Source organism: Teleopsis dalmanni, chromosome 2 (assembly GCF_002237135.1).
Source record: "Teleopsis dalmanni isolate 2A chromosome 2, ASM223713v2, whole genome shotgun sequence".
Lineage (NCBI taxonomy): Eukaryota > Metazoa > Arthropoda > Insecta > Diptera > Diopsidae > Teleopsis > Teleopsis dalmanni.
The window spans coordinates 161835801-161847835 of record NC_051847.1 but is presented as its reverse complement, the minus strand read 5'-3'; the positions used below and the strand labels follow the sequence as shown (position 1 = coordinate 161847835).

Here is a 12035-nt window from a genome sequence, read left to right as displayed (position 1 = left end):
AAGTAGCAGACTCATTCAAAATTCTGAATTTATATTTGCAAACCAATGATACTACAACTGATGATCACTATAAGAGTTTCAATCAAGTGAAATCTCTTTTTACCAAAAATAAGAAAAAAAATAAAGTCCCAAACCTTAATTTCTGAATATTTTACTTCACTATAACTTCTGTGCTTTATTTGATTGCAAATAAATAAATATCTTAAAATGTGATTCTAGTTTCTTTCAAATATAAAAAAATTCTCTAACTCGAAGTCTCCATAAGTTGAACCTTTTCTTTGCAAAATTGGACTTTGAGTTATGGAAGTTTGACTGTACTTATATTAAATTTCCAAACGGGTGTACATAACTAATATGTATTTTCTAATAGCTTTCTATATATATTGCAAATTACAGTGTCCTGTTAGCAATTCCGTGTAGAGATTGATATATGTTCTTCTGAAGTTAAGAACAGCTTCAGCCTTTATTTGTTTAGACATAATAAGCGTTGATCATTGAGAAACATTCATTCGAAAATTCCTGCACTTCATTTAAAAATTGGTGTATTTAGTGAAGAAATACCGTCGCATAATTAACGTTATTAGAAAATAAGACAGAGCATCCTATAAAAGTACAGAAACATTAAATTCTTTAGACGCGATGCAAAGCATATTTGTGGTTGATAAGTTTTAAATAGTTGACTCGTGAGAGATGAAATACTGCATATAAAACTTGATTCATTGATGAAGATATAAAAATTGGTCGCTATTATTCTATTTACTGGATAAAGTTCTTGGAACTAGAAATGTTCAATAATGTTAATTAAACATTTCGATTTCTAGAACTAGAAATGTTTAATAACGTTAATTGAACCTTTTTAGTGCTAAGTCTAGTTTAATAGTTTATAACTTAAATTGATATATATTTGCTTTAATATACCAGTTAAAAACAGGCAACATCCACCGAGAGTAAGAGTTGGTGACATCGTGATTAATTGGGAGGATAGTATTAAATACTTAGGTATCACGTTTGATAAGCGATTCACTTAGCATAAGCATATACAAGTCAAAAGAAGCAGTTGCGCTAAAACACTGCAATACTTACAACCACTTTTCAAACACAACAATCTTAGCGTGAAGAACAGAAAAATGATCTATATCCAGATAATTAGACCAGCATTACTTTATGGGTGTGTCGCATATAGCAAAACTGCCGACTCTACTATACAAAAGCTACAAGTCGCTCAAAGTCATGCTCTCCGAAGACTCTTCAAAGTGCCTTGGTACATCCGCACAAACGATATGCTAAGAGACCTTAGAATAGACCCGATCAAAAAATACATAAGGAACAGAGCCCTGAAGTTATATGCGAAAATTGACAGACTATCCTACTTACCACTATCTGATCTTAGAGTAATCAGTCTCCGCACGGGGAGGTACGCAGATCTTAGATCAATAACTGAATAATCATGAAGCTTATGAGAGATATACAAATTCGTCAATGAGATGGGTGGGACCCTGTAGTACCCCCAGCTATCAAAGAGTAAAAGTGTCCAGTTGCGCTGACTCGAAAAAATCAATCAACATACCAGTTAAAATACAGAACTTAAAAAAATGTATGAGTCATTCTTGTTACTGTAATATTTCTTAAAATTTTGCATAGTTTGTGATATCTTCCAAAACCACATATTAACGTCGACCAAGTTCCACTTAAAAATTTCATGGAAGTTTAACCGCTCGTGTGAAAGGTGAATAATGCCGTCATTAATAAATTAATTTTTTTTTTATAATTTTTCAAAAACATATTTTATTAATAAAAGCCATATTGTCTGAATACATCCTAATATATTAATTCAAGTAATGCATATATACGATTACATACATACGATTACAGTGTAAAATGTACCTTTTTTATTTACGAGTATTATATTATTCGCCTATCCGGGATAGTTAATCTGAGATGAATGTTCGTCTGTGAACTTAGCTTAAGTCATTTTCTGACATTTTCACATTCTAAAATACACTTAAGTATCTATAATGCAATATATTTTCCTATTGCAAAAAGTAACAAATTGTTTCTTCTTCAAGCAGATCTCATAAAGATGTGTATATATAAATACTTTTTTATGTATTTTACACATCAAGATGAAATAAAATTTTTTGGAATTTTGTTGAGGGAGTTTGTTGAGTTTTTTTTTTCAATTATTTTAACACAATGTAATGTGAACATTGCAAATTTCAATGTGATTTATTTTACCCTTTTATTCAATCAGTGCTGTAGTTACTTCACAACCGACGGATGCCAAGGAAGATTAATCCTGTATCACATACGCTTAAAAATGGCTTCCATATGCTATGCAACAGGAGTGGAATTGTGCTGTAGCAGCAGCAAGCCAGCACGCAAAACTGATACAAAACTCTGCCAGAGCCACGTGACATTGATGAACTTTAGTGATGTCGCCTGTTGGTTCTCTTGATATGCATCAGTTGAAGTGTTTTATTTTTCGTTTCGTTTTCTATCCCGTCGTGAATTTCAAACAGTTCAAAAGTGTTCGCAATGTTGAAGTAAGTAGTATTACCTAAACAACATACGCCACCGCACGTCCATAGAGGCAAGTGCAGAATAGAGGCAAGTGCAAATATTCAAAAGACATACTCGTAAACTTCCAGATTATATTTATTGATTTTATTTTCGTTCTGCGCCTAAAGATCCGTAATTACATTGGAAGCATATACTAATACTGTGCACTTTTATTCACTTTAATTTTTAATTCGATTTCAAGTTTATACGTTTAACCAGACAAGTTGAATCCCATGGCTATAATTTTTCGACTTTCAAACAAACAAGCTAGACTATGTATGCACTTTATAAGGATTCTTCGGCTCGAAAAGGAAAAAACATTCTTTCTGATCAATAATAAAAAAAAAAAAACAAAAAAATTACGTAGTACTCTTTATAAATTTTTAGTATTTGTTCTATAAAATGTTTACATTGGAGTGAGAAAATATAGTGGTATATGTTGAGGTAAACATTGTTCATACTCCAATAAAGTGTTTTGAAAAATGGGATAATAACTTTAATTCCATAAAATAAAATCTTAAAAAAATTATTTAAAATTCTAATATCAAGAAATAATGATTATTAAAGTCTTATATAGACTAAAGTTAATAAGTGTATTGATGGTATCAGATATGCTAATGAAAATCTTTTACTTAATAGCAAAATTAACTAATAGAATTGCATAAGGCGATTAAAACCCAACTTAATCCTTACTTTAACGCACTTTGTATTAAAGATGTTTATATCGGAATTTACTCAACTATTAACTATTTAGAAGGTTAAATCGCTCTTGAAAGACTGCAAAAAAAATTTTTTTTGAAACACAATTCTTTAACACTGTCCATATTGGTATCACCCGAATTTATAGTGTAGACAGCATTTCATCAAGTAAAACGATGATATTTATGCAAGAAAAAAATTCTTGCCATAAGTCCCAGAGTTTGATATATATATTTTGGAAAAAATTTTTAACGAATATAATGGGTCGAAGAAGTTGTTTGAAAAACGAATACAGTTATATTTTCGATTTGTAATAACTTAGAAAGTATAGAAATTTATAACAACATTCTATTTGCGTAACTTAATAAATGTTACTACTATTATATCTGAAGCATTACGCTATAACTTACTAATTTCTTCAAATATTTAAATACTCGTAATTGTAATTTTTATCAAACATTTTTATATAAAGAAAGAATCATAACAATCTTTACTCCCCATATCTATACAAGTAATCCGAACATATCTTAAATAATTGAAATATATTGATCTTGGTTACAACATATTCACACGACATTGCGGGATCTAGATTAAATTGGAATTTATGCAAAATTTTTATTGATTTAATCGGCAATCAATTTTTTAATAAAAATATAGTTAAACGCACTTGAAGTTTTAAAATAAAATCTAAAGGCATAGTTATTCATGTTATTTTAATAGGCTGTTACAGAGTAAAAACGATAGAAATAAAAATTTTTGCATCAGAATTGTATTAAAAGGTGTTCTCTCCACTAATTCTAATAGAAATATCTAATCCAATCTACATAATGTATAATCCAATGTTTTTTAAGTGTTCAACTCCACTATGGAAAGGACATTCAGAAGACGTAATTCTCAAATTACGTTATAGTGAAACCTTTTATGCGTTCACATTTACGTGTGTATCTGATACATCGTATATTGTAATAAATTTTATTACGATGTTTATCTAAGACAATGTACTGCATAATGTAAAAGGCATCATTAATTTCAAAATAAAAAACTATTAGAACTATCCAGCAATGCAAAAGTCGCGGGAAAGACTACAGAATCTGTATTTTGTGATGAGAAGGTTAGTGCATATATGCATAAACTTTAAAAAATCATTAATAGAAAATATCTCTCATCGTTGTGGGTTGCTTAAAACAATAAAAGCTCCAAGAACGGCACCTAATAATTAAAGAAAATCCTTCGCCATTACAAGTTGATAATAAGTATAGGTTGTTGTTGTTGCTGTTGTGGCCCATGGGGACCTCAAAAGCAGATAATATGAAGGAATCACATGAAGAATATATGTGTTATAAAGTGGTTGGGTAATGGTTAAGTGAGGATGAGGAGCTAGTTGTAATAAGGATAGGTAAATTATACGAACTGCACTTAGAATTACTTGTCCACCAATTCTAATCTATAGATTTAAACTCTAGACTACGAGATTGCTTACTTCGGGAAAAGAAGTTTGGTTTACATTAAAAAGTGATTCCAAAAGCTTGAAAGTGTGCTAGTATTCCATAAAGGAAGTGCATAAATGTTAAAAAGTGTTTGAATAGATATATATTAGTGGAAGAACATTTGAATCAACATTTGAAGACAATAGTTTTTTAAGCAAACAAATAGCTAAGTAATAATAATTCTGTGATGACGTTGAACGTGCCTATGTAGGCAGACAAGTGCTGGTAATTGGCTAATCACTTCTAATTAGTTGAGATTATCAACTGAAATTGTTTATATAAATTTGAATTCTTAATTTTAATTGATTATATACCTGCCTTTTTTTCATACTGCTAGTCGATATTACCAATCGAATTATTCAGGTTTACGGTTTATTCGGAAAAGTTGATCAAGCAACTGTATATATCTAAATTATTTTTGCGCCCTTTCATCCAATTTCTAGCTACTCTACTGTGTAGTAGAGAAGCTTTGGTACATTATCCTATGTCTTTTCTTTTTTTCATGTTTTGAACTAAACTTGATGTTGATCTAACTGTAGTTGCAAGCAGATACAACGACCTGTATAAATTATCTTTAATACGTCAATAATATTTATATATTACTAAATCATTTTTCATTTTCTGATTGAAACTTATTTTAAAATTTTACGATTTTTTTATTTTAGAGATTTTAATTAATTATTTGAAAACAGTTTAGTTTAAATTTAAATTACAACTTTTTATACCAAAAATGTATCTTAATTGTAAATGTATCTTAAGCTCCAGGATATATTATAATCCTGTGCAGGTGTCTGGTCAACAAATTCAATTAGAGTGAAAATGTGTTTTAATCCTTTTTGTTGTGAAAATGCAAACCTTCAACATTTCATTATTCATATCAATTTAAAGTTAATGAAAATGACAATTAAATATCAGATACTCGTACAACATCAATTAGATAAGAAATTGAATTTCAGTTTAAAACTGAAATAGCTCATAAAATCTAATCAAATAATTAGATCTGATTCGTAAAACTTATATTGGCTTTGTATTTGCAAGCAAATATTCCTTGTTGTTTGTATATTTGATTGAAGTTTGAGGAAGCAACAAAAAATGTTATGTTGCTCTTAATTAAAATAATCGCCACACAGTCATCTAACCACAACTGGTAAATCAATGAGAAACCTCTTTTATTATTTCAACAGTTGGAATCTGCTTTTATTTATCAAATCAAACAATCATTCTAATAAAAGCTTACCATGCAAATGGCTGCTACACCTCTCCTTAGTGGAAAGGCGGGTGCATCCAACTTTGGTTGGATGGTTGGATGGTTGGACTTCACTTCTCAGGTGGTTAGTTTAATCGATTTGCGCTTTATACGAGTATTTATTTTTTGCTGTTAATATTTCTCACAGGATATGTTTGTTTTTAATTTTAGTTTGTGTCTGCGTGAGTACTGCATTGAGGTTTTGCGGTCAGCTTACAACACCTTCGTCCGTCAGGTGAAACGTGTCGTGGAACGAAATTCTGGTTCTACTAGTCACGACGACTCTTATCTGCTATGGGCGATACGTTTTTTTATGGAATTTAATCGCTTGAATGGTCTTCAATTGGAGCTCGTGAGGTAAGTTAATTCAATGAACATAAAAGTTATTTAACAATGAATTGCTAAAAATAATAGAAAAATTGTGTAGTGTTTACAGGTTTGCTTGTAGTGTCCAGGTAACATATTTACTTTGAATAATTGGAAGCTAATATTATGATTAGTAAAATTTGTTCTATTTAAACTTGATATGAAGCATTCCTGATAATAATTGAAACAATATATATAAACTTGTCATTATGGTTTATAAAAACATTTGTAAAAAAATTATAATATTTTGTATTCTTATATATAATTAAGTGCTTATATCAGAATCATTTTACTTGCTCGAAAAAAAATACCTTTACTTTACAAATTATTCTACATTTCTATATATCTAAAGTGTATGTAAAGAGATGTCATCTAAGTACCTAAACAGCAAAAATGTAATAATTCCGCGAAATTGCAATTTAGTCTATGATGGATTCTCTGGACTCAGGATATTTTTACCAAGATTATTCAACGTCCTACAAGAAATTCTGGGCACATGCTTTGAGTCTAGTATTGATTCTTCATGTTCACAGCCCCGGGTCGAGCTCAGCTGCCTGTTATTTGTTACCATTCATCTTGCTCACGGTCTTTCTTCTTCTTCTTTCTGCTTCTTGTTCTCTACTTTTAACTGTACTTATTAGTTATGGTATTATTATGGTATATAGTAAAATATTATAAAAACAATATAGCATCAGTAGTTGTAGAATAAATGTAGCGTTATGAAGTCGAGTGAGTAGAGAGGTAGTAATAATGTGAATAAAATATTAAACAGATAAAAAAATATTCCTTCATTGAACAATACAGAATAAAGAAGAACAATAATAGTATAATTATTGTAGTATAGAATATTTAAAAACAGTGATAGGAACTTCATCAAATTGATTTACTTGTCAGCTTCAGAGTGGTTAATAATAGTCTGTAATGAATCATTCTAGCAGACCATTGATCTGTAACTATGTTCTCTTTGCAATTAACTTAATTAATTTACAGAAGTTCACAACTGTTTAACAGAAGTCTGTTTTAACTAGTTTTCCATATATGTATATTACATTCTCTTATTGGTCATAATCATATAATTGAACATATAATCATAGTAATCATATAAAGTGGGCTATTGGTAGATTTATATGTTTTTTTTGGGAATCATCTATGTTTGATTTCTATAAAGTTTAATAATCTTTCCACTTCCAATTACTCATTATTTGATATCAAACAATTTTGATGATCCTACAAGTTATCGTTTTCTAGTTAAGATTTAATTCAGAATCTAGTATAGAGTTTAACGGTTTGTGTTACGCTGCAGCTGACTTTTAAAATTATATACTAAAAGTAATTTAGAGTAGTTGTTAGTTGATTTTAAAATTTTTTTTTTAAATTATTAAGAGTTGTAATAATACTTCGGCCTAAGGAAGAAGTCAAACAAACTTCGAAATTTTGACGATAGTTATATAGACCTCTATATAATAATAAAGACAAAAATAAAAACTAATCCGTAAGCTTTTATTTTTTCTTTTATTCATTTTTTATATATTGAAATCTTGAAAAGTAAAAACCGAAGGTCCTATAAACTCTACATATTTTTGATCAGTTCCATTGAATCTACAGGACCAAGTGTTGTCTTTTTAAATGTTTACAAATCTTCTTGTCATATCTTGTCGTTTTGTTTGTTTATATTTTTCGACTCGTCTTAGTTTTTAAATGAAGTTTTGATGTTCAAGCTTATGAGTTTCCGTTTCCTCATATTTATCTCTATTATATATAAATTTTTGGTTATACAGTCAAACTTCCAAAGAAACTTCCAAAGAAAAGGTTCGATTTATGGAGACTTTGAGTTAGAGAATAGTTACACTTTAAATTTTGAATTACTCCCTGATCAAGTAGTTGCAATTTAGTAGTCATATTTGGAGAAATTTGGAGAAGAAAGGCCAATTTTATGCATTTGCACAAATGCTAGCGACTGGCATTTGCACAAAAAAGCATCATAAAAAAGAAAAAATTACATATTTGGTTTGGAAAAACGGACTTCCCCTAACACCAAAATATATTCATACGTAAATCAAAAATTCGATTTATAGAATACACTATCCCATATTCCTATTGGCACGTGTCAACATTTTTATTCCAGTTATAGAGAATTTCGAGTTATAGAAGTTCGACTTATGGAAGCAGATTTGCATGTAATTAGCTTTCTAAAACCCTGTTGTACTCTTTTTAGTTCGAGTTATAGAAAATTCGAATTATAGAAGTTCGAGTTATGAAAGTTTGACTGTATTTTCAAAACAAAGTTTTTCGTCACTGAGTTGCACAAATGAAAATCTGTATATAGGAATGGATTCCAGTTCAACTATTGTTTGTGCCGATATTTTAGCCTTCATCCGGAAGGCGGAATGTCTTCTTAGGATCAGTTATAGCACAAAAGATCAATCATGATCGCAGTGCTCTGTTCAAATGGGAGCTAGTACCCCGTTCTTTCTTATCTTATGGTTTACTGTGCTTGAATAATATAAATACTACCAAATCGATTTCTATTCGATATCGTGTGGTAGCATCATATCTTTTTTCTTGTCGATAAATGGAACAACGTTTTTATGTATCTTTCAGTCTTCAATGTTTTGGACTTATTTTCTTATAATTTTGTAAATGTATATATAGAAAAATAACATTGTGTTTGTAAACAAATTCCAAACATTTCCGTCTGCAATAGTTGAGCCGTTTTTGTAATTTGAAAATATAATTTCTCACAATTCATTGCCTTTAAAAATTTTCATCCCAGTAATTTGTTCCTTTTCTGATAAAAACTTTTCATTTTTCCACTTTCTTTGTTGAAATTTTACTAGAAATTTTCGTATATTTTTCTCGTTGAAGATGCTATTTATTTTTGCGAAAAATGCACTATTTTATGAAAACGTTGGAGTTTTTTTTATTAACTGTGCTGGTTTCTTACAAATTAGTTTCGTTGAATGGCAAGAATGTCGCTTAACAAAAATTTTGTAATATCATCGGTTCTGGCTGAGCTCCTTTATCAACTGCTAAAGTGTTTTTCCTTTTATATTTGCCTGTCTAAGAAGTTTGAGAGTAAAACATCCAACGAACGAAAATGATAATAGATTTATTGCTTTACGAAATTAACACCGCCCCTAATACCTAGGATTCATCGATTTTCTGTTAAAGTATTATTTCCATTATTATTCCATTTATGCTTATTTTATGCTTTTTAATCATGACGGCAAAAGTCACTTCCTTGGTAAATTTTTTAAAATGCGATACTTTCTAAATATGTTTGAAATTTTTTCTATATGTTTAAACTGATTTTATGGTTTTTCGTTGCAGTGAATCTTTAAGTGTGCAATGTTTCCATTGGGTTCTAACGCGTATGCAGCACGACATGGACATGATTGTGAGTGATAAGAAACAGGCGCGTGTCTGGGCCAAACGCTTACAAATCGGGCTTCAGGTGAGTTAAAAACTTCTTATTTGGCACGTTCAGCTTACGACTTAACTAGAAGCATGGTCTTACTCTTTCGAATGAATGAGTGCAAAATGCTCGTTTCTTTACAGCTTCTAGGATTACATTGCACTTAGATGCTGACTTATCGTATTTTGCAATCATTTTGTGAATAGCACTTTATAGTCTTAGAAGAGAGTGTAAAGTTTCTTATTGTAACAAAAAAAAAAACAAAAAAAAAACCGTTTACTGTTATGAAAATATTTTTTATGGAGGCAGTTTTCGCATTTTAGAAGCACATTTGTATTTTGCTTTCCTTTTTGTATTGTTAAAACGGCCTGTATGGAAAAATCTGACCTAAGAGCTTAATTATGTTCAGATTTGTAACAAGGACAATAGAGTTCACCCATTTTTTATTCTTTATCATTTTTCTTAAACCAAATTGGTTTATAAAGTTATTATCTTGTTATATATGTTTTCTATTGTTAATAAGTCAATTCTTTTAACTTTTTTTAATACATTTAAAATATAGACAGAAAGAACCAAATAACTTTAACTAGGTTTCAAGAACGATCAGGTCTTCGTCCCAGAGTCATTCGTCGAGTTCAATGACCAAATGTTGTTCTTCACACCCAAATGGGACCGCACAAGTAGATCCCTGCGGTTTACAACAAGAACAACAAATAACTTTAGTTAAAAGGAATTTTCCTAAACATTAATTCTAAACATTAAGAGGTATAAATACTCATTCTTTCACAGTTTTACGTTCAAAAAAGTTAGTCAAATAGATCTATAGAGAGATATAAATACTGGTGGGACAATATTTTCCAATACGTGAAAAATATCGTATTATAAAATTTTTTTCTAAAACAATATTTATAGGAAAGTTTTTTATTTTCTTTGCGAAAATAAGTATAAATTTTATTTAAAATTAAAGAAAATTCAAGGAATTGTTAATAATAATAGATACAAAACTTTTTCCCTAAAACTTTTCGAAAATAATAAGACAATCATATAGAAAAACGGAGAAAGTATAGTATAGTACTTGTCTTGATCGGGGCAATTAGAAGAAGAATAGCTATTAAATATAAGAATGGCTATTTCTTCCCAGAGATATAAATTAAAAATAATTACGCATTACCTACTCTTTACTGATTTTCTTTCAAATGATTTTTTTAAGAAATAGGTTTAAGGAAGTACATAAATTGAGAATTTTTTTTATTTATATATTTGCATTTAATCGAAACAATATATTGTTCCCCTTTAACACTAGAGGCCACTTTTTATTCAATGTAGAAGGATTTTAGAGTTCTTACATGCTTTCTCTTTTAATTTTTTTTTTGGGTTCTTCGATGTCACTTTGCTGTCGGTTTATTTTTATTTTTGAAAACATTTTTTGGCTTTCATTTCTCAATATTTTAGTTTTGTAATTAGTTGTTGAATTTAATATTTGTTATTTTATTTTTTTCTGTATTCAGATCCTTAGATTAGAAAAAGAATTTTTCCTCCAAAGATAAGAAAACTTTTTCATTTGTTTATGTTAAATTCCAGATTTTCAATTATATATAATTTTATATTTTAAAATTAATTGTTATTTTAAGAGCGACTTAAATAAAACCAAATAATAAAGACTTTCTTATTATTTAAAATATTTGAAGCTTGCTTTCTTTAAGTATCAATTTTGGTTTTAAGACATTTATATATTATCGTAATTATTTTTTCCTGTCTCTTACTTATTCTGATATTATCGTCACTGTTTTTGGCTATTGAACACCGAGATAAGTAATATGTCAACAACACTAATATTTAATTTACCAATGAATGTTCTTTGATTATTTGAATTGTCATTTGCTTTAGATATCCTGTCCGGTTTAGTTTTGCTTTAATTTTATTTTATTGTAAAGTGTGATTACTGTGTACTTCATTCATTTTCTTAAATATGTTTGATAGCTCTCTATCTCGCTTTGCGTCATAATTGCAATGCCGTCCATTTATTATTATCACTGTTAAGGGATGAGGCACTGCGACCGTTGGGTCTATTGGGTCTCTAAACCCTGTTGCGTTCATAAAAAGTAGTATAGAACCTACTTTACAGAGCTTAATTGCCTCTTCGGTAAGAATGTACATTTCCAGGAGTCTAATCCGTTCATGCATTACCACAGGACATTCTAAGAGCACATGTGTGGTCGACTCCTTATTCTCTTCGTACAATCTACTGTTTGCATCCGTATGT

The 12035-nt window shown here is 29.5% G+C and overlaps 1 protein-coding gene across 1 annotated transcript in view; it reads left to right on the top strand.

Moving 5' to 3' along the window:
• LOC119677436 (protein timeless homolog) overlaps positions 1-12035 on the top strand; it is a 110535-nt gene that overhangs the window by 7086 nt on the left and 91414 nt on the right. The window contains exons 5-6 of the mRNA XM_038088777.1: positions 6163-6348; positions 9688-9811. Coding sequence (XP_037944705.1) covers positions 6163-6348; positions 9688-9811 — 310 coding nt within the window. The remainder of the gene's footprint in view (positions 1-6162; positions 6349-9687; positions 9812-12035) is intronic.